General features: G+C 51.9%; 1 protein-coding gene across 4 annotated transcripts in view; it reads right to left on the reverse strand.

Moving 5' to 3' along the window:
- Positions 1-4135: 4135 nt before the first annotated feature.
- The window catches only part of RABL6 (RAB, member RAS oncogene family like 6), a 42232-nt gene continuing 24274 nt past the window's right edge, over positions 4136-22093 (reverse strand). For 3 of the 4 annotated variants that reach the window (XM_084821115.1, XM_084821113.1, XM_084821117.1), the window contains 8 exons: positions 19527-19630; positions 17574-17926; positions 16134-16293; positions 11998-12210; positions 10289-10643; positions 7616-7784; positions 6901-6959; positions 4136-6137 (listed from right to left, as the gene is read on the reverse strand). In XM_084821115.1, coding sequence (XP_084677241.1) covers positions 5934-6137; positions 6901-6959; positions 7616-7784; positions 10289-10643; positions 11998-12210; positions 16134-16293; positions 17574-17926; positions 19527-19630 — 1617 coding nt within the window. In that variant the 3' untranslated portion in view covers positions 4136-5933. Of the gene's footprint in view, positions 6138-6884; positions 6960-7615; positions 7785-10288; positions 10644-11997; positions 12211-16133; positions 16294-17573; positions 17927-19526; positions 19631-22093 lie in introns of all 4 variants that reach the window. The other variant, XM_084821114.1, reaches the window with a different exon arrangement.

Raw genomic sequence — 22093 nt, forward strand, 5'->3', positions numbered from 1 at the left:
AATAGAGATGCTATAGGCCTTACTTTGATTGTCCTCTCTTACTCCCATTTGGATCCTCACACCAGGGTTGCCAACTTTCAACCAGCCCCCACTCCTATGCTAAACAGCCTGCCAACAACAGCATTTACCTCCATGCTGCCATGAAAACCTGCTGGCTTTTGGCATGTCAAACTGCTGCTCAAGGCAGAAGAGCATGCTGCTTCCTGGTCAGTTGGCATTCTGCATCTTGGTGGCACTGGGTCTGGAGGGGTGGGGATGATAAGAGATGGGGAGGGAAATCTTCTAATCCCTGGCTGGTGCGTAGGCTCTGCTGCATCATCTCCCATCGAGCTGGGACTGAGATTCCAGTAATCTCAGGCTTGTTTGGTAGGATGTCTCTCCCAGAGGAACCGATCCCCAGTGGAGTCATGCTGCGGCTGATGGTAGCAATTAGAAACAACAGCAGCCAGGCATGTCCTCCCTACATTTGTACTAAGGCTGCGGAGCAGAAATCTGAGACTTTGGCAGCCCTGCGCCTTCTGCCGCCAGCAAAGGCCCTGGCCTCCCTACAACCCCCGCAGATTACAATCAGTGTTTCTATAACGTGGGGGGGGGGGGGCGCAGGGGACGACGACACATGATGTAATAACAGAAAATAATGTTCTGTAAAGATTGCCAGAAGGGCTGTCGCAGGCTTCCCAAATCTGGCTCCCCCCAGGTGTGCTGGAACACCATTTCCGGGGTGGGGTGCGGGTGGGTGGGGTCAAGACAAACAGCAAGTGTTTAGACAACACGCTATTATTTCAGATTATTTATTTAGTTTGGTTTATTTGATTTATATCCTGTCTTTTCATCCAAAAATGGTGCCCAAGGCTACTAACAATAGCAAGACTGACATTAAAACAAAAATGCAATGAAAAGAATAGAAACAAATAAATGTAAAGCATAACAATGAAAGAAAGATCTCTCTCTCTGGATGTAGATCTGGGAGGGAGAGGGAGAGGGAGAGAACCCAACCCAACAGACAAGCTCAACAGCCAAAGGCCTGCCAGAGTAGAAATGTCTTTGCCACCTGTCAGAGGGGCAACAGAGAAGGGGTGACCTAGCCTCCCTCTGCATGGAGTTCCACAGCCTGGGAGCGGCCACCAAGAAGGCTCTCTCCCACATCCCCACTACATGTGCTTCTGATGGTGGCAGGACCAAGAGGAGAGCCTCCCACAAAGACGTTCAAATCCAGACCACTGGTGGCTTTTCAGATAGCCTGATCACTTCCCGTCCTCCAAGGACCTGCGTCTCGGCAATGAAAACATGTTCCAAGACTGAGCCCCGGGCCTCAGTAAGAGGTACGGCTCCGTTCTGCACAAGCTGTGGCGATAGTCACCACTTGTGAAGGCTTTCCTCAGCCCAGACACACACGACAAAAGGTTCACACAAGAAAGACTATGGAATTCACTTCCGCAGAATATAGTGATGGCCACCAACTTGGATGGCTTTAAAAGGGGATTGGACACATTCATGGAAGAGAAGACCATCGATGGCTACCAGTCCTGATGGCTATGTGCTACTTCCAGTATCAGGCAGTGTACCTGTGTACGCCAGTTGCTGGGGAACATGGGCGGGAGGATGCTGTTGCACTCCAGTCCTGCTTGTGGGCTTCCTGTGGGCAGCGGGTTGGCCGCCGTGTGAACAGGATGCTGGACTGGATGGACCTTTGCTCTGATCCAGCATCAGGGCTCTCCCTATGTTCTTATATTAAGGTTCAGCAGCAGATATTTGTCACGATAGCCAAGTCAAGCCTCCCCGTTCAGACAAAGATTGTCTACCTCTCAAGTACCAGGCGCTGGCCACCAACACAACTCATTTGTGGGCTTGCCATTGGGTCACTGCATTGGCTGTGGCGGGGAAGAGAATACCCGACTACACAGGGCCACCTCGGTCCCCTATGGAAGGCTCCTCCAGCGCCCACTTCTGGGGTGACTCAGGGCACAAGCCATTGCTAAATGGAGCCTTTGGGAACAGCTGCTGGTCCCACTGCAAGGGGCAGCATAGGGATAATTCCACCCTCTCTGCCCCCATTATATGCCTTCCTGCCATACAGTGGCAGAAGATGCATCGCCAGGCCACCTGCCTGCTAGGTTGCTACAGCAACCCTGCTCAGCCGTGGGTGGGAGTGGGGGTGCCCACACCACAGGGGTGGCGCGGGAAGCCTGCCGGCACACATGGTCTCTTCTTTAAAAGAAGGCTCACATCACCCCCACCCCCAGGGGCAGGTCTCCCCACACCCCTTTTCCACCCTCCTCGCTTTGACCCGAGAAAGGGGCAGGAATGGGAAACCACCGTGAGTAGGAGGGCGGCGGCTGGTGCATCTTCCCCCAGAAGCATTTTGTGACTTTTTAGTTTAGGATTGTTTAAAAGACAACTGAAGACAGACATAATAAAGGTATATCAAAAGAGAGAGGCTTCCACAACCCCATTAGAAACTCAAGTGTAATCCAGCAAAACGATTAGGTTTGGAAAACTACTTGAACAGGACACTGGTTGGTGATGGCAGCCTGCTGCGCTCCAGATGTGTTGGGCTACACCTCCCAGCAGGTAGTGGGAGGCCGACTTATGGTACTGGCTGCAACAAGAGGTAGTGATGGGGTCAAGAGACGGGGGGGGGGGGTGTCAGGCCTACGGAGGCTGATCGGCCGTGGTGGCCCAATGGAGCCTCCGTGTTCCAAAATGCTCCACTCCCACATGCCCGGGACAAATGAGGACTTTGGCCTGCCCGGGGGAGGGGGGGCTTTGCCATGGGAACATCTGGGTGGGAAGCAGTAAACTGGGCCTTGGCTCCAACTCAGCAGGCCTTAATCTGGCTGTGTTTGGCCCTCTGGAGGAGGAGCCCACAACGCGGCAGGCTGCTGCTTAACAGCAGATCAAAGGAAAGGAGCCAGTGTCTCCTCCGCCTGGCTGCCCTGTCCCTCCTCACCTCTCGGTCTCTCCTCCTTCCTTTACCAACCATCTGCCAGCCCCCTCCCAGCTCCCCATTCTTTAGCCAGACCCCTCCTATGCACCTCCCAAATGCTCCACTTCTCTCCCCGCACCCCCTTTCCAGCAAACAGCTGCCCCCTTGAACCTGCTCCTTGGCTCTGTGCGAGGCTCTCTCCCATTGATCCAGATTTTCAACTGCTTACAAATACTGGAGATACGCACACAATCCCCACACAACACATTTAAGCCTGACAGCTGCCTGCCGCAGCTCAATTCTGTACATTCCCAATCGCAATGAACGCTCAATGAGTTTCCTTCCACGACAGCTCATCAATGACACTTTTTTGGGTTGTTAGGCAGAGAAGCTGGGGGCATAGGCTCTGCACCCCGAATTTAGGAGGCAGGAAGGGGTGGGGCAGGGCGTCTGACTGGGTGACAAGCGAGCGAAGTACTTTTCACAGCACCATGGAGCTAGGAACAACTGGAATTTCAGTCCAACACATCTGCAGGGCACCAGGTTGGGGAAAGGCTGGCTTAGTGGGTGCAACTGCACATGCCCACATCCACCCTCGTGACCAGGGCTCCCTCCACTCTTTCCCTTGGACTGTAGGCTCCTTGAGACAGGGCCCTGCCATCCTGTACTGAAGCCACATACCTCAATGGCAGCCTATATGGCAAGCAGGGCACAGCAAGTCACAAGCCTCACTGCAGGTGTTGCTGGGCCATGTATTTAATACCTCCCCACCAGAAACGGGTGAGGCAGCATTTGGACTTCAAACAAAGAATCGTGTCATGAGTGTACCTACCAAGCAGCCATCTCCCTGTGCAAGGGGAAAGATCTATTGCAATGAATGTTGAATGCCGTGCGGCCCTGCTGGAAAAAGCTGAGGTTGGGGTGAGCATGGAAAAGAGAAGTGTGCCTTTCAACCCTCCCTCCCCCCCACACCAAACTTCAGTCCAATTTGTCACGGGTCAAGCAAAATTGTCTTGCAGACACTGCTAAACCAGTACCCAACTCTTCAGTTCTTGGCTTACATGGTGCATGTGCACACACACTTTCTCACACTCACCTCTCATTGCAGTGAGACAGAAGCTGCCTGGGGCCAAAAGAAGCCAGCTGAAATAGGGGGAAAGTCAGGGGGCTGGGGTTCCCCTCCCTGCAATAAATGAAACCACACACAAATAGTTGTACAACCAAGAGCTTTATAAGTTGGAATGGAGGAATGCTCCACTAGGATATTTTTTTCTCCAAAGCAAAAAAAGAAAAAAGAGGGAACACAACCAGGACATTTCGCATGGAACTGGGTCAGGCTCAGCTGGGCGTTTGGTTCCAGAGAAAAGGCTCAGAGAAGTGTTGGGGGAGGGATCCTGGGAGGCTTCTCCTCTTGGGGGGCAATGGTTCAAGAGAGGAAGGTCCCATGCAGCTTCTCCGTGTCCACCTCCCCATGAGCAGTGCATGTGCCAAGAGACAGAGGGAGGACAGCTGACAGAATACCTGAGATGATGATCCATTTCATGCAATAAGACCCCGAGGTCTGCTGGAGATGCAAATGGTGTCAAGTGCATTTCTCAAAAAGGGGGAAGGGCAACTTTCCTACCCATTGAGGCAGCTCTGAAGAGGAGACTGGATCCAAAGCAGCAGCCAAAGGTGAGCATCACTCAGAATTCACTCGGGGGGGGGGGGGGGAATGTTAAAACAGCCCAACTCCAGTCCACACACAGCAGCACAAGGGCAATGGAATGCACTAGAATTAACCAGTTTTCCTCGAGGGAGTGGGGTGGTGGCACAGCAATGCAGAGATGTGTGTGAAGGAATGTGGGAGCTACTGAAATGAAGAGCCACTAGGAAAAAAGAACAAAGGCTGGCAGGTATGGCGGGCGGGTAGGTCAACTGGGATCAAGAGCTGGTCATGATTCTGCACAGCCAAAGCATGCAGCACTTCTGGGGGTGGGCTGGGCTGGAGGAAAGGGGGGCTTTAAAGGCTTTCCAAAAACCACACACCAGGAGGCACCCTGCTGCCAGGGCAAGAGGACAGACAGCACGCCCAGTTGCTGCAGGGCTCGGCGCTGTAAGAACAGCACCAGGAGAGAGAGCTCTTGCTGCAGCCATCTCAGAGGAGACGCCAAAAAGCCCTCCCCCCATCACAAACATCCTTCCCTGCACCTCCGTTCATACGTCAAAGCCAGGTCCCTGAGAGGCACTTTGCTGCACAAGGGCTGCTTTCCACAATATGCAAAAAATAAGACCCTGGGAAAGGGAGGTGGGTAGGCCCTTGCCGCTCTCCTCCATTTGCGTGTAAATGGGTAACTCTGCCGTTCTTTCCCAAACTGCACAGCAGCTTATAAGTGGTGTCTGTGACACCTGGGGCTGCAGAAATCGGGGGGTCCTTTGACCCCTAGCCAAACGATGGCCTGGCTGCAGCACAACATGAACCCTGCCCCCAGTCCCTCGGCCTCCCTTGCTGAAACCCTGCAGCTCTCAAAAGCTCAGCACCACAATTCTCCACACAAGCTCCCGATGGAGCAGGCCGTCCAGTCAATAACTGTTTCTCTGGTAAAAAATAGCAAGGATCCACAATCAGACGTGATTCCAGGTCACGACGCGCAGTGTGCCACTGCAACTGGCCGTGCGGCTCCGGAGTAACACAGCGCAGCATCTGCAAGGGGGGCGGCGGCGCCCCCCTTCTGCCGAGTCCCAGCCACCGGCTCCTGGGCAGAGAGGATGCCAGGCCAGGAACCAGGAGCAGCTGACAAGCCGGTCCTTGGCCTGCCCTCCCCCAGCAGCTCTGGGGCGATGCCTCGACCCTCCCCTGCCCCACTGCGGAAGTGCCTGTCTGGGCCCTCGCGGTCTTTTGGAGCGCAAGCGGTCTGGGTGGCAGGGAGAGGCCACGGCGGCTTCGCCCGCCCGCCCCCTACCTTAGTCCAGCTCAGCAGGGGCCACTGGCAGCCAACCGCCAGGATGTGGGTGGAGCAGGGCGGGGCTACAGTTCCTCATAGTCTCCGCCCCCCTGCTGCTTGCTGGCTCCTGCCCCGCCCCCGAGAAAGGCCTCCAGTTCGTCGATCTCACTGTTCTTCTCTTTGCCTCTCTTCTTCTTCTTCTTCTTCTCCTTCTCATCTCTGCCCTCCTCTTTCTCCTTGCTCTTCTTCTGTTTGCTCTTCTTCTTCACTGCAGCCTTCTCTTCCTCCTGTGCAAGGGAAGCCAGAGAGAGTTTATTGGACAGACTGAAGCCCACGAAAAAAATATGGACAGGACCAAGGATCCCCAAAGGACTTATTCTGTCCTTATTCTGAACATGCTTTAAACAGCCATTAGCCTGTCCCAGACCAGATACCAGCCAGCCAATCAGAAGCAGGTATGTGCTCAGGGGTGCGGGGACGGGCCAATCAGGAATTGTCGGGTTGGGGTTGGAGTTGGAGATTACGGAGATGTGTTTGTGGCCAGAAGCAGGCAAGTTCTGTGCAGCCAACACACCCGAGCAAACAAGGAGATGATGGGGAAAGGGGGAAACTTCTCAGTATCTCTTCTGATAGGGAAAGAAACACTGGATTTGACAAGATCACAGACTAGCTTCAGGGGAAATAGCTGGTCTGTGCGGGTTGATCGTCTGATAACGCTGATAACTCCACAAGCGAAGGAGGCAGACTGGCTTCTGACAAGAAGCCCCTGAGCCTCCAACACCTTCTGGGGGTGCGTGATTAAGTGCCCTTTTCGCGTGCTGCTTTCTGTAAGAGGGCAAAGACCCTTTCATTTCACTGTGCTGTGGGGAGTTGCCTCTTTTACCTCTATTCCTCTGCTGCTCTTGATTGTTTTGGGGATGCTAAGGATTACATTTGCTGCCTTGAAGTGTACGTTCCTTTAATTGCTTTTATGCACCACTTTGGGAGTGTCGGCTGAGAAGCGGGGGCAAAATTTCACACCGGTGCAAGCACACATGTGAGATGATGTACCTCTTTGCTACTCCTCTTCTTTTTCTTTTTCTTTTCCTTGGAAGATGGTTTGTCTTTATCTGTAACCAGTGGGGGAAGAGAGAATGATCACCACTGAGAGGGCCGGCGAAGTAACAACAGCACATACTGTAACTACAACCAGGCAGAGGGCAAGGATGCCTTCCTATTGATATCAGTATTTTGTATGGAGATGGTATGAACAACCACCCTTGTACAAGGAACTAATGGCTGTCAACACCTATTATCTTAAAATAAAATGAAAGGGTTCATTTCAAAGGAGCGTCCATAGGCCCAGGCAGGGTGTGAGGCACTCTTAACGAATCTACTGCAGCTTTTGCAAGCCCTGCCTGGGCAACTGACATACAACGATCCAAAGGAAGTCTTCCAAGCAGTCAAAGAGCCAAAGTTATCAGGAATTGCTTGTTTTCCACTTAAAAGTCTGCTCCAACTCCCTACCCTCCATCTTGGGACTGAAAAAAGGTTCTGTGGTCCCAGGAGAAGCTAGGCAACATACCAAGTGCTTGGAGGAAACAGAGTTCTCTCCATGAAATGTGTTTATTTAACTGGAACATGCAGCTAGGAGGATGGGTGCTGTGCAACTCTAAAGCTGGCATCCTGCAGTTTAAGCACACTGTAGCGTTCAGCCACATTTGCAACGCACTCCTGCTCAAGGAACTTGTTTGATGAGAAATGTGAAGAGGGTACCTCCACTCACCTTCCTCACTGCTGTCATTGGGACCTGGCTCATCCAGGCCCAAGCCAAACAGATCCGAGTCGTTCTTCATTTTGAAGGACTGTATCACGGGCTTGGGTAGCTGTGGGGGCTTGGATGGGGCTTCTTCGTCAGAGATGTCAGAGAGATCCTCTCGCACCGGGAATTCATCCTAGAAACATAAAGAAGCCAAGCATGTCAAGCACCCTGCCATGGAGCCTGTGTTCTCACAGAGGGCAGGAGTGGCCATTGCTCTGCCTAAATGACCCACACACTGCTAGAGAACATTAAGTGGGCCAAAAGCATTATAGGTATACTTGGCTATCCTATGCAAGTTCAGGCAGGAAATCCACTTAGGGTGCAATCCTATGCATATTCAGAGCCAGTGTGGTATAGTGGTTGGAGTGGGATTTGGGAGATCCGGATTCTAGTCTCCACTCAGACATGAAACTCACTAGGTGACTTTGGGCCAGTCACTGACTCTCAGCCTAACCTACCTTACAGGATTGTTGTGAGGATAAAATGGAGAGAAAAGAAGACCATGTAAGCCACCTTGACTTCCTTGCAAGAGGAAAAAGGGAGGGATATAAAAGCAATATTATTATTTTTTAAGGTCCTAAAAGTCCCATCATTCCACAGACAGCCATGTTGCCTGGGGGCTGCTGGGATTTGTGGGACTTTTTTTTCTGTCTAAACATGCATAGGATTGAACCCTTAGTTTATTCTGCTCCTGTTTGTGCTTTCATTGGGACTACCACTATAGCTGAAGTGGGGAATGGACAGAAGGTGAGTTCTGCTGGATTGGACCAAAGGCCCAGCTAACTGCCTCCAGGGAGTCCACAACACAAATAGCCCCCTTCTGGTTTGCTGTAACTTGCATTCAGTGCCTCTAAACATGGATGTTCCACATCCATTCATCAGGACCACCACCAGAGGAAATTTGCCACTTCGGGCATGGAATCTCTGCCCAGTGTGACATCCTGGCTGGGGGTCGACACACAGAAGTCTACACTCAGAGCTTTAACTGCTTTCAGTGTGGCCCCTGCAACCGTTCTGAATGTATTTAATTTTGCATATTTATCTTCCGCTTTTGACTGGAGTCCTTGAGGCAACTCAACATTTATGAAATACAACGGATGCATTTTTTTAAAAGGCACGCTGGCAGGAACAAGCGGCTGCCACTGCCTCCCCTGCCTCCCCCTGGCTGCCTGAGCTGGAGAAGGAACGACATTTGGTGGAAGTTGCCGCCCACAACAGGAAGACCATAAAGACGGCAACAATGGGAGGAGGAGGAAGAGGAGGGTGGGGACCGCCTGCCTCTCCCTGGAAGTCTAAGACCCCCTGAGCTGGAATGGGGCTAACAGGTCAGCTCAGTCCCTGCCTGGCCTGGCCCACTTTCCACACACCCCACGGTGTGCTCCCCTGCTCCTGCTTTCGTTCGGAAAGGAAGCTCCGGTCACTCTGCAACCTGTCCAGCACACAGCCTCCCTGCGATACAAGAGGAGAGTTTTGCTCTGCTGAGGGGCAGCTAGTTGCCGCGCCGCAATGCAGCCCTCGCCGGCCACTTCCGCTGCTCCTTGTCTTCAGGCGGCAGTAGAGACTCAGCGTCGGGGATGGAGGACTGGTTGTTCCAACACTCCATCAAGCAAAAAGCGACAGAGAACAGGACAGTGCTCCACAAAGAGCAGCGTGAGGTGGTGCACACACACAGTCCCTCTGCCTGCAGAATCACTGAGCACGGAGTGGTGCATCTGAAGTGGTTCGCCTGTTGCAAGACCAGTGGAGTTTGCTCTTGGCCCCACCTCTCCCCCTGCCCTTTCCCAAAGCCCTCAAGGTCAAGGAGACCCCCTTTTGGACACCTGCAACCAGTGGGCACTTGAGTCCCTCTGGAATCAAGATCAAGGAGGAGACACCTAGGAATGACACCCTATCACAGGCCTCCAGTCCCTGGCATAGAGAAAAACACTCCACGCACCCCATTCTTGAACTTCAGCCAGGCCAGGAATGTCAGAGCTTTGCATTTCATGAATTTTGACAGGACACCCTGTTCAGAGGCAGGATGCCCTGAAGACCAGCTGCTGGAAAACTGCAAGGGAGAGGAGCCACCCAGGTCCGGTTTGGGTTTCCTGGAGGCATCTAGTTTTCAAACCAGGCACAGCTCTTGAGAACACAGCTGCCTGCAGCACCTTCTTAAGCAAGGGAGAAGGAACTGCCTTGCATGCATTTGCAAAGGGAAGGCCCAGGGCAAAGCAATTCTGAATACAATTTAAGCACCGGTTAGCCAGAGAGAATGGTCATCTTTGCTTGGGCAAATCCCATTCTGTAACACTTCAAAAGAAACTGAATCTGGAGCTCTTAAACCCAGAGGTGGCCAGCTACAGGTGGTAAATGCTGCCAAATTATGCAGATTAGAAACCACACATGCTGGTATGAAATATGCAGGTCACAGAATCTGGCTTTTCTTGGTGCACAACTAAAAAGAATTCAGCATGAAGTGCATGTAATTACATATCATTTCGTGATAGGATGCGACAAAGCTGAGCTCCACATCTGAAGTCTGACAAATGCGAAACAGCCCTGTTTCCTCTTTGTGCCTTATGAGCCGAGAATTGCTCTTTCAGAAACAGATTGCGCTCATTAGGCACAGCTGCCCCAAGCGGGCTTCGGGAGACTTACGGCTCTCCTCCTCCGGCTGTCCGATTCCTCACTTTCGAAGTCTGGGTCGTCCATGACGAAGGAGAGCATCTGTGTGGCGACTGGCCCCTCCGGGTCACTCTCCGACTCCTCTGGCTTGCCCCCCCTCTGTTTAAAAGCAGAGGCCTTGCGCTGGGGGCCAGCTTTCGGGGGGCGGGCGGGCACCACCACCGCAGCAGGGGAGGCAGCCTCTGGGGCAGCAGCGGCAGTCACGGGGAGCTTGGAGCTGCCATTTTGCTCAAACCCAAGTGGGTCAGGGAAGCCGGCAGGAGCCTTCAGGTCAGCTGCTTTGGTAAAGGCTACTGGCTTGTGGGATTTGGGGGGCTTTTTGGACGATCTAGAAAAGGACGAAAGGGACACGGTCAGCTCAGGGCTCCTCTGCCTCCAGGGTGCTCCTCCCCTGGCTCTGCGTGTGAGAAGGTGGAGGTGCAGGCGCGCTGCAATTCTGAGGGGCACAGCCGAGCGCAGTGTGGCCGCAGGTGTGGAATCCACACTCCTGGCCGCTTCGCTTTCTTTAGGAAAGAAAGGCAGTTGGCATTTTAGCCTTTCAGCTTGTTGTTTTTAAATCTGCTATTGTACTTCTAAATTTTTACACTGCTTTGGTTTTATACTGTAGTAAAACTTTTAGATTAGATTTTATCGTGCTGTATTTTATGGTTTTAATTGTTGTGAACTGCCCGGAGAGCTCTGGCTATTGGGTGGTACAGATATCAAGGAACCAGCAAGAGGGGAAGGCACTCACGTGCCCCAAAGCAGAACATATTTTCAGGTGCCTGAAAAAAACTTTTATTATGCGCAACGTATTTTGGAAAGGACTTTCCTTCCTCAGGTGCCACTGATCTTTCTCCAGTGTGTTACAAAGAATCCCTCCAGTGCTGCTTTCTGTCTTAAAATGCTCAAAGAGGAAGGAAAGTACTTTCTGAAACGCACTGGACATAAAAGTTTTTCCAGGCACCTGAGAATATTCTCTCTTCTCTTTGGGGGCAGTATAGGTATGTAATTAATTAATTAATTAGGAGGTCTCCAGCCCTTATGGAGACTAAGAGAAGCTTGGAAGATTGCCAAGAAAGAGTGTATCATACTCGAATTGCATAGTAAGAAAGGGGAGTGCAAATGAGGGATTTCATTTACTTCAGAACCTTTTGAGATTCACCTCCCTGGGTTTGGGGACGAGGGGGGTCTAGTACTGCCTTGCTCCAATCAATCTGCATTCAAATGCCACACCAAGCCGTGTTTGCAAAGCCACCATGGTTTAGTTTTACATCCAAACCTGTTGCTCAAAAAGCAGGTGTTGTGAAGGGCAACCAAACTGAGGTATCAAGCCACAGTTGAAACCGGTTTGCAAAACATACTTTGCACCAATGACGACTTGCTGCTACTGAATCCACAAACCACTGGAACCCAGTTATGCCCGCCACTACGACAGGGAGACAAGGGTGGACTTAGAAAGCTGCGTAGACGAAAAAAGAAAGCAGCCCCAAGGCCTGTTGCACACATGGAAGCTCAAAGCCCAAGATGGGCTCTTAACTATGGCGAGCATGAGCTAGTCTGGCCTCAGAGATAGCTCCGCCCCTAGGGCAAAAGGCTAGCTCCCTACTGCCTGCCCCAGAGGAATGGTCAAGTCCCCCGGAGCGAGGTACTTGCTGGCCAGCCCCAGAAGGCATTACTGACAACTCCCAGCAGCCCTGTACCGTTTTGTCTCTTGCTCCGAGCCAATATCTTCATCCACCATGACGGTGAACCTGGACTCCTCCTCCTCCTCCTCCTCCGCACTTGAGAGAGTAATGTTTTTGCTGGGGACCAGCTCGGCTTCTGGAGGGGGCTTGCTGGCCACATGGTCATCCACGTCCAGGTCATCTTGGAAGCCAGCCACAAGGGGGTTCCCCCCAGGGGCATCCCGATCACTGCAGGAATATCAGTGGGAGAAGTCAAGGCTTGGGGGGTAGTCTGTGAGCCAAGAGTGAAAACTGAAATATCGGTTTCAAGTAAGGTGGCAAAATTTCATTATGATTTTTTGAAAGGTGTATGGCTCTGGGTTGTATTTTCATGTAACAGCCCGTTCTGACTGGTTGTTTAAGCTTTTTATGATGTCATCAAAATGGCCAAAGCCATCTTTTTCTAACTTTTCTAATTTAAGCTGGAACATAATGTCCAATCTAAAAAAATTAAAGCTGCGTTAGAAAGCGAATGAATTCTCTTACAATTCTCTTACTGATTGTAATAATGATCTTTTCTGTTACCATTTTCGTAGTACAAGTTATATAGCAAGAAAAAAGTTAAATTTTCCCTCATTTTTCTACAGTTTATTGCATATGACATATTACCTGATCAAGATATGCACCTAAAGGGTATTAGACAATTGTAGGGTACTCTTTTACCTTTCCAACGAGTCATGGCTTGAGTACATTAATTTTGATAATCCATAGTTAGACATTTATGAGCATATCCACGTTTCATGTAATTTTACCCAGTGTATGGATAACAGGTAAATTAGTGTTACTGCAAAGAAACATCTAGTAGTTTTGTGAGTTCAGCAATTGTTCAATATGCATATGTTTTTATTTACAAATGTTACAATGTTATTTAACACCTGCTAACATTTTAATTTTAGTGTTTGTCACTACTGCAGTCATCTTCTGAGTGCTCAAGTTCAACTGCAGTCTAAATCTGTTTTTTTCTGGTTACTGCATGACTGTAGTTTGCTCGCCGCAGTACAAGGAAGTCCACTGGATAGGCATGAGCAGTTTGGCAGTTGACAGGAATGCTCACTTGCAGGACAACATCTCCAAAACTGCAAATGTGCTGGTGGTTTATGCATCCAATCAGTGACAAAACTGCCATCTGTCTGTCACCCATCCATAGTCTTTTGGGGTAGGTACATGTGGCTGGTGTTTAAACTGCATCTCCAAATTCCTGCCAAGGAAATTGGCCCTAAGAGTGTGCATGAATAGGCAGCTGTTGCAGGATGGAAGCCGACTGGACTCCACCTCGCCTTGGTTGGCACAAAAAAGTTTATAGCATTTACAGAAGTGGTGTGGGTACCTGGAACATACATTTGACAGGTGAATTGCTGTCACTTCTCAAACATCTCTGTACAGATTTCCCATACTTCCCTAGTTGACTGAACAGCTCCTGGCATACTTGTCCTGTCTCAATAGCTTCAAGGGAGTTGCCTGACCCCAACCTGCAAAAGTACTCACAGTGTTGCAGCCAGTAAAGGCACGTGGTGCCAAAACTGCTCATGCCCATCCAATGGATTTTCTTGCACCACTATGTGCAAACTACAGTCATGTAGCAACCAGGAAAAAACAGATTTAGACTTTGCAGTTGAACTTGGGAACTCAGAAGATGACTGCACTGGTGATGAACATTAGTTATTTGTAAGATGATTAATTAGCTTTCTAACACAGTGTCAAAATGTTTAATCAGACACTTTGGTCACACATTACAGCTTAAATTAGAAAAGTTAGAAAAGGATGGCTTCAGCCATCTTGATGACATCATACAAAGCTTAAGCTACAAGTCCAAATGGGCTGTCACATGAAAACACAATCCAGAGCCATACACCTTTCAAAAATCATAATGAAACTTTGCCACCTTACGTGACACTGATTTTTGGTTTGGCCCATGGACTGGGCGGGGAGGAATGTGTGCCACATGACCTTTAAAAAGTTGGGAGCAATCACTGCCCTACATGAAACGAGTGGGCCCCCTCCTCAGGGCCCTCCACCTATGCACTGCAGGGGAAGATGAGTAGCAATGGGCAAACCATTTTTCAGGGAAGGGTGTCTTCCATTACTGATGAGGAATGCCAGGGCTGCCCAGGAGACATCTGGAAAGCCACCAGGCCCGGGGGTGGGGAATATGCTTTCATTCACCCTCAATCAGCCCACACCAAAGGCAGGATCCCGGATCCTGAAAAGTCTCGGCTCCTTGGGGTTTCCCCCGCAAAGAAGTTTCCAGCCTCTCATGGCTACAAAGATGATCTTGGAAAGGTGTGCCGCCAACACAGCAAGCAGGGCAAACTGGGCCGGTCCCAAGGATGGGGAGCGGATGCTGTGGGTACCATCCCCCACCCCTCTCGCTCCTGCCTGGAAGCAGCAAGGGAGCAAAACACATGAGGGAGGGGGAAATCAGTGCTGAGGCACAAGCCAGATCTGATGGGACGAAATTAGCACTGGCTTGAGGCACCGAAGGATCAGGGGCCAGGAGCTCAGAGCCGGGGGAGCGGGGGCGAGAGGACAAGCGTGCACCTGCCGGGGGGGGGGAGGACTGGGCCAGCTTCACTTTCTGGAGCTGTCGCCCCAGAAAGAAAGGACTGAGCCTGAAAAGGAAGGCCCCACCAAATAAATGCCCTGTGCCAGCTACAAGCTCCAGTGCATGCTGGAAAGAGGCCTCTTGGGCCAGGGGGAGCGGGAGCACAGATGCAGGCACCCGCCGTCCAGGCGTGCCTGTCAAAGCAGCCAGGAAGGGGATCCCTTTAACAGCCAGCTGTGGAGCAGAGCCAAAGACCTCAGCATCTATCCTGCTCCTTAGCTGCAGGAGGCCCACAGCCGGCTGCAGAATCGTTCCTTTCCAATAAATGCAGGGCTATTCACAAGGGAGGCGGGGGAGCTGAGGAGAGAGAAGCCGGGGTCTCGCTCCACCCTGTAGGCCAGATTCTCTTTTTGCAGTTACTTCAGTTGAAAACAAGTGCTTCGTGTGCTGCCAGTTCCATGTCCGCGCTCACTGAGGGCAACAGAGTTCCACCTTCAGGAGCATCACCCGTCAGAGATGTGTGCACGACTGGAAACTCCCCCTCCCGCCCCTGCAGAGGTGACTGGAGCCTCACATCAAGGAGGATCAGCTAGCACCCTCCACCCAATGCCCTAGTTTTCAGCACGTGGAAGCGGGGGGGGGGGGGGGCAGAGGCCAGTGGCACAGCCCCTGCTTGGCACACAGAAGAACCCTCCAGGTTTAATCCCCGGAGCAACTCCAGGTAGGGCTGGGGAAGAACCCTGCCTGGAACCCTGGAGAGCCACTGCTGCCAGCCAGTGTGGGCAGTACTGAGCTAGCTGGACTGAGAGTCTGGCGCAGGAGAAGGCGGCTTCCTTGGTTTCGTTAAAAAACGCAGCCCACCATCAGAGTCCCTCAAGTCAGTGGCGTCCAGTGTGTATGACAAACCCATGGATGCAGACTGGGTGCACTCCGTGCTGTTCAGTTCACATAAAGTTGTTTCATACTCTTCCAAAAAACGAAATAAACATATGTCTTAAAAGGCAAGCCCCATCTGCACCCTGAAGTGGCCCAGACCCAGGAAGGCTCTGCCACCAGATTCCTCTGGCATCCCAGCTCAGAGGGAGGGTTTAGGGCACTCCGAGTCCTGCACTGTTTCTTCATGGGGCTGTTGCCAGGGGAGGCTTCCAAAGGGGTTGCTATATGCCAGCACAAGTTGTGTAGGCCTGCACAACCTGTGTTCAGCTTGGTGACTCACAACCCACCAGCCATGTACGGCAAAGAGCTCCAGAGACCGTCCCTTTCCTGGTTGCTTGGGTCTGCGAGGGAGTTGTGTGCATGCAAGTGAGTGTAGCATCTGATGGGCCAGAACATGGAACAGCAGTCATGGTCATTGCCCCTCATGAAGGCCTGCAGCAGAGCCTTCTCCAGAAGGCAAAGGAGAAGGCAGAGACTCCCCGAGATGAGAAGCAGAGCATGTGCTCCTGGGAACAAAGACCATGGGAATGGCAGGGAAGCCCATGGCAGGGGAGAACCCAGGCCAGCAGGCTTGTGTGTATGTCACCACAGCCAAGGCCTGCCAAGAGGTCCCCACCGACTCCGCTCTCCTCACCTGTCGCTGTCAGCGTGGACCTTGGCTGCCAGCCTACCCTTGTCTCTCTGTGGGGCAGGGTCTTCCAGGAAGCTGCGGTCCAGACTGTCTTCGGGGACAAAGTCCTCCACACTCTGCACTTTCGAAGGAACATCAGCAGGGGGAGAGGCAACGGCAGGATCTGCAGCAGGAGGGGAGGCACACGTCAGCATGGGGGAGGCCTCCCCCCCCCCCCCCGCTGTCCTGGGATAAGGATGGGAAACACCTGCCAAGGGAACGCATTCTCCAGGGGCACAGCATGGGGAGGGCTCCTTCCCCGTGGTTAACAGCTATGCCAAGGAGAAATCCCACAAGGCACTTCAGACAGATCACAGTTTTTCTGGGAGTGGCATCTCTTCTCAGGACACAGGCAGGTCAGCACCTCTCTCTCCCCCACCTGCCCCTGCCCAATGGAGCATGCACCTGAGAGCCAGAGGAACAGACAGACAGAAGATCTGGACTCTCCCAAGCTTTAGAGCAGGGGTAGGCAACCTGGCACCATCAAGATGTTTTGGACTGCAAACCCCATCAGCCCCAGCCAGCACGGCCAATGGTCAGGAGTGCTGGGAGTTGCAGTCCAGGTTGGGGAAGGCTGGGCTAGAAGGACATCATGCCAGGGGTGGGCAACACACGGCCTGCATGTGCCCCATCACTGAATGTGCTGCAGAAATCCAGCAGCAAATGGGAGAGCCCCTGCACGGCATGCAGAAGGCAGCATTATTCTGCAATATTGGAAGGATGATTTTGCAGAAATTGGCAAAGACAGCCTGATTTCCCCTTATCTTCAAGGGACCAACGCATGCGTTGCTGCTGAAATTCTGCCCTTTCTTGCTGACACACCACCAATTTCAGTGGCAAATTTGGTGGTGCAGTAGGGAAAAGGTTTCAGCCCCCGATGGGTTCCATGGGAGAAACTGGCCCACACAAGTTGCCTATCCCTGCATTCTACTAACTCTGCCAGAGGCTAGCCTTGGAAGCGACTGGTGTGTGAACAGACCCTCCATGAACTGAACTATGGAACTCACTTCCACCAGAAGCAGTGATGGCCCCCAATTCGTATGGCTTTAAAAGGGGGTTGGACAAATTCCTGGAGAAGGCTATCAGTGGCTACTAGTTCTGAGCGCTAGAGGCTACCTCCAGTACCAAAGGCCGTATGCCCATATACACCAGTTGCTAGGGAACATGGATGGGAGGGGGCTTGCTGTTGCCCTCATGTCCTGCTTCTGGGTTTCCTATGGGCAGCTGGTGTGAACAGAATGCTGGACTAGATGGACCCTTGGTCTGACTGAGCAGGGCTCTTCTTATGCTCTTATGATGCAAAAGGAGGCATCCAAACAGCAGAAATTGGCTGATGTCGCTTGAAGGAGAAGAACGAACGAGGACATACAAGTGCAGAGACACTCCGGAGTTGGGCGCACTCACCTGTAGGGGTGGGGGGCACCTCAGGAGCAGGTGACGTCCCAAACAGCCGAGAGATGATGCTGCGCTTCTGGGCTGGGGCAGGCACAGCAGGGCTGACGGCCGCAGAGGGTGCCTGGGGCTCAGGCAGAAGCACCGGCAGCTGAGGCACGAGGGCTTCCAGGGAAGTGGCTGAGTTGCCTGAGCTTTGCTGGGGCACGGGAGGCGGTGGCTGCGGAGTTCCAGGGCTGGAATTCCCGGACGTGTTGCTTGCAGGAACCACAGGAGACTGAGAGCCTGAGGACGGACTCTGCCCATTGGTCGCAACAGGGGGGGCGTGTGGCCCTCGGCTGCGAGCCTCCATCATTTCAAGGAAGCTGTCGGGGGGTGGGGAGAGAAACATCAGGGCAGTGCCCCGCAAAATCGTGCAGTGCTGGATTTATTATTTTAACTCATCAGTTACAGGAGGCTTTCAATTAAATCTATGTAAGGCAGCAGTAGCCCATGAACTGCTTTGTTGGTTGCCTGCCTGAACATCTCCATATTGGTCATTCATAATTGGGGGGGCAGCTTTCAAAATGCCCCCACCTGGTCACCTAGAAGCCGATTCTGTCCTGTGTCAGGCCAATGGCTCCTGGCAAACTTGAATGACAGCGAGCACTTCTTTGCCCGCAAGGCCTCCTTCCAACAGCATCGGAATTCCATGCACGACTGGCCAAGGCGGCCCTCGCAGAGACACCACGAAGCGTCACTAGGGGGCGCTCAGAGAGGGACTTTGCAGGAGGGAGCCAAGACATGCCCCCACAAAACTGTTTAAGATTTATTTATGCACAGAGACACTTTCTGCCAGTTAGTAAATGGTGATCTACCCCAAAACAAGGACTCAGAGCCGGCACACGCATATAAAAATGGTCCTGTTAAAATGTGATGGAAGCAAATGGCTAAGAAGCAGAGAGATACTAACCTCACCCCCCACTGCCCCCCAAACCTGTCCAAGCCCCCACAAGCCCACATGTATGGAAGGATCTTGTAGCACCTGGAGAATAAGGCTATGAATGGCTACCAGTCATGATGGCTATATATTCCCTCCAATATTGGAGGGAGTGGGCCTCTCAGTACCGCTTGCTGGGGAACATGGGTGGGAGGGTGCTGTTGCACTCATGTCCTGCTGGTGGGCTTCCCACTGGGACAGCTGGTTGGCCATTGTGGGAACACAATGCTGCACTAGAGGCCACAGGCCGCATCCAGCACAGCTCCTGTTGTGTTGTCAACACTTTTAGGTAGGATGCTTAGGTGGATCCATTCTCCAGACCAAAGCTGGTTGGCCATCCTCTTCCCAGGGAATACTGGGAGTTGTCGTTTGAGAGGAGGGATCGATGCAGGGGCCTACAACAAGATGTTGCGGGGCATCTCTGTCCCCTAAGAGCAGGGCTCCTTGTTCAGGACTCCTTGTTCAGGGCTCCAGCCTGCCAGCCAGAACAGCATACCTTCCCTTGAGATGCTATAGGCATCACCACCACTCCATTGGACAGCAAACCCAGCACCTCCAGGCAGGCAGGCAGGCAGAAACAGAGCCCAAACTGAGGGATCGACATGCTCAGGGGAATGCTGAGATTTGCAGTATCCCTCAAAGAAGTCTAAAACTCTAAAAGGGGGCGACCCCTCCCAAACAGCCCAGCGAGGACAGAACATGCTCAGCGCTTGCCACGAACCACGTGACACCCTGAACAGGAGCACCCCTGTTAGCAGGTAGGGTGCTGCAGGATTTTGTTGCTGATATCGCTTGTTCTCGCTAAACTACAATGCCCAGGATTTGGGGGGGGGGGGGGAGCTGCCAAAACAGTATTTAAACACCTCAGTGGTGTAAGCTTGCAGTGCATGTGTGGCATGAGGCTCTCCAAGGGGGAGCAGCCACCAAGAATGCCTCCCTGTGTGCGGCGCACAGATGGCTTCACCGAGAGGGCTCTACAGACGTACATTTCGTAGTTCTGGTCTTCCGTCTCCTGCTGCACAGACAGCTCCTCCAGCGTCGCATCAATGTCAAGCTGATTCGTCTCCAGCTGCCGCAGCAACGTCTCTCGCTGCAAAAGAGGGAGAGAGAAGGAGGCAAGAGCGGCTCAGATCAGGATGGGTCACAGTGTAACAGATCTTTCACGGGGGCTGCTTGGATACAGCCAGATCCAGTGTCAGACCTGGGTAACGGCACTCGAGGCCAAGGGCCATGAATTAAACAGCAGCCCGGGCTGGGTAAAGAGGCAGAGCAAAAGCAAGGGACACAGCCAAGAAGAGGCATCTCATGAGAACGACTAGGAATAGGAACCTCAGCAAAAAAAAAAAAGTGGGGGGAGAAGACAGGAAAAGTATTTAACTAAAACAACCCAATTACGAGTGTAAGAGCTTTGCAAACATGGGCCAGGAGTGGCAATCGACTCATAGAAAAGGGGATTTTGGATCAGAAATTCAGCACTTACCCTCACACACACAGTGCAACCAGAAAAACTGAATTCTGCAACCTTTTGGGGAAGAATTTATATTATTTTATACTGTTATTGTAAACTGCCCTGAGAATTTCTTTTTAATGGAAGGGGGCTATAAGAATCTTCTAAAAAACCATGCTATGAAGACGAATGGAACCCTAACCCTCAACCTCACCAGGCACTGCCCCTCTGCTTGGAAGAGTGGAAGCAGAGAGATTCTCAGAGGACTCACATTCTGCAACACACAACAGAGAGAATACAAGTAGCTAAGGTTTGGCAAATGGTGCCCGTGAGTGTGCTAGAGTGTGTCTACAGGCATGTTTCTGCCTCTCTGCTCAGCTGTCAGCTCTGCACCCCAACAGAAGGCATGCAGGGGGACTCAGGTCTGGTTAGGTTTTGCTAGCTCAAATGAGCCCTTTCCAACAGAGGGAAATCAAAATAAGGTCAGCCGCTAAGTACTTTTCCACAAAGGATTGTTTGGCCAGCCTCAGGGTATGTTTCAGCCTCTGTTTTTGCAATGAAACATGCATGAGTGAGAGGCAAAGATAAGGACATGTAACTAGATGCTAATAAAAACTGCATCCAAGGGCTTTAAAGAATGCCAGCATGTAAACACACAGGAACTGGGTTCAAGATAACCAAGGTCCTGAACCTACCACAGAAGTGCAGAATAGGGTGGCGGGTGCCAAGTTCAGTTTCTTGAGAGCTGCAGCTCTCCACTCAACTTTAATGACTAGAACAAGGCTCCAGCCCCAAGGGCAGCAGAGACCTGCTTGCAGACTGGGCCTGCCGAAATGCTGCAAGCCAGGGCAGGCGGCCGAGGGCCGTTTCCAGGCGTTGGCAGAGGGACGCCTGTTCCCTCCTGTGATGGTCAACCCCAGAATTAAAATTATGCAAAAAGGGAAACTGTGCAAATTTGTTCTGTCTAAATGATCATGTCTGTCTGTCTGTCTGTCTGTCTTTCTTTCCTATACCACCCAATAGCCAAAGCTCTCTGGGCGGTTCACAAAAATGTATTTATTATTACATTTATATCCTGCCTTTTTTCCTCTTGCAAGGAACCCAAGGCAGTGTAGATGGCCCTCTTCCTCCTCTCCATTTTAACCTTACAACAACGTTGTAAGGTAAGTTAACCTGAGAATCAGGGACTGGCCCAAAGTCACCTAGTGAGCTTCATGGCCGAGTGGAGACTAGAACCCAGGGCTCCCCAGCCCAACACTCGAATCACTGGCTCTCTCACAGCTAGCAACAGAAATGGCAGAATTCAACTTTGATCAGCACAAAAAATTTACGATTTTTCCCAGGAGTACACAATGGACCTGGAATACAATCAGGCCCATCTATTCTCTGGTATTAAAAAAAAATATCAAACAGGTTTTTAAGCCTTACAGGTGCTGGGAAAAATCTGAAATACTGTGCCTGGCAAGAGCTCAAAGTGTGGCTACGCAACAGAAGCCTGCCCATTTTGTACCAGTTTAGTGGTACAAAATGGCTTCGCCCAAAGAAACCTGGAGGGTGCTGAGAACTCCATGGCAGAGATCAGCAGTCCTCAGAGGATTACAGCTCCCAGGGTCCCTTTGGGAGAGGGAATGACGCACCAGCTAGCTGACACCACAGGCAGGTCCCCCGAAGCAGAGCAAGTGTGGGCTGAGCAGGGCTCGCAGAGGTCAAGGGTGGGGAGTCAGCGTCCCATGTAGCCCTTCCCCACAGCCCACACAGCAGGGGCTGCGGGGAAGATGCCGCACACACAAACACAGACAGCTTAATTTACAGAGGCAGACCCAGGTGGTGTGTTGTAGTTCTTTGAAAAAGAACCCTGACTAGCCCCTATCCTGAAGAAAAGGGGGGATTCTAAAAGGTAAGAGGAATTGCCTGCTAGAAATGGGCAGCAACAAGACAGATTGCAGAGGGACCATGGCTCAGATTTGGCGCACGTGCCTGGTTCAGTCCCAGTTGAAGAGGCTGTAGGAAGCAGATGATGATGGGGAAGACACCCCCTCCCCCTCACTCTCCTGAGCCCTGGAGAGCCACTGCTGCTGGTTAGAGCAGACCATGCTGGACTAGATG

Source organism: Heloderma suspectum, chromosome 14, assembly GCF_057233095.1.
Source record: "Heloderma suspectum isolate Gila_16-S chromosome 14, 16-S_ref, whole genome shotgun sequence".
Lineage (NCBI taxonomy): Eukaryota > Metazoa > Chordata > Lepidosauria > Squamata > Helodermatidae > Heloderma > Heloderma suspectum.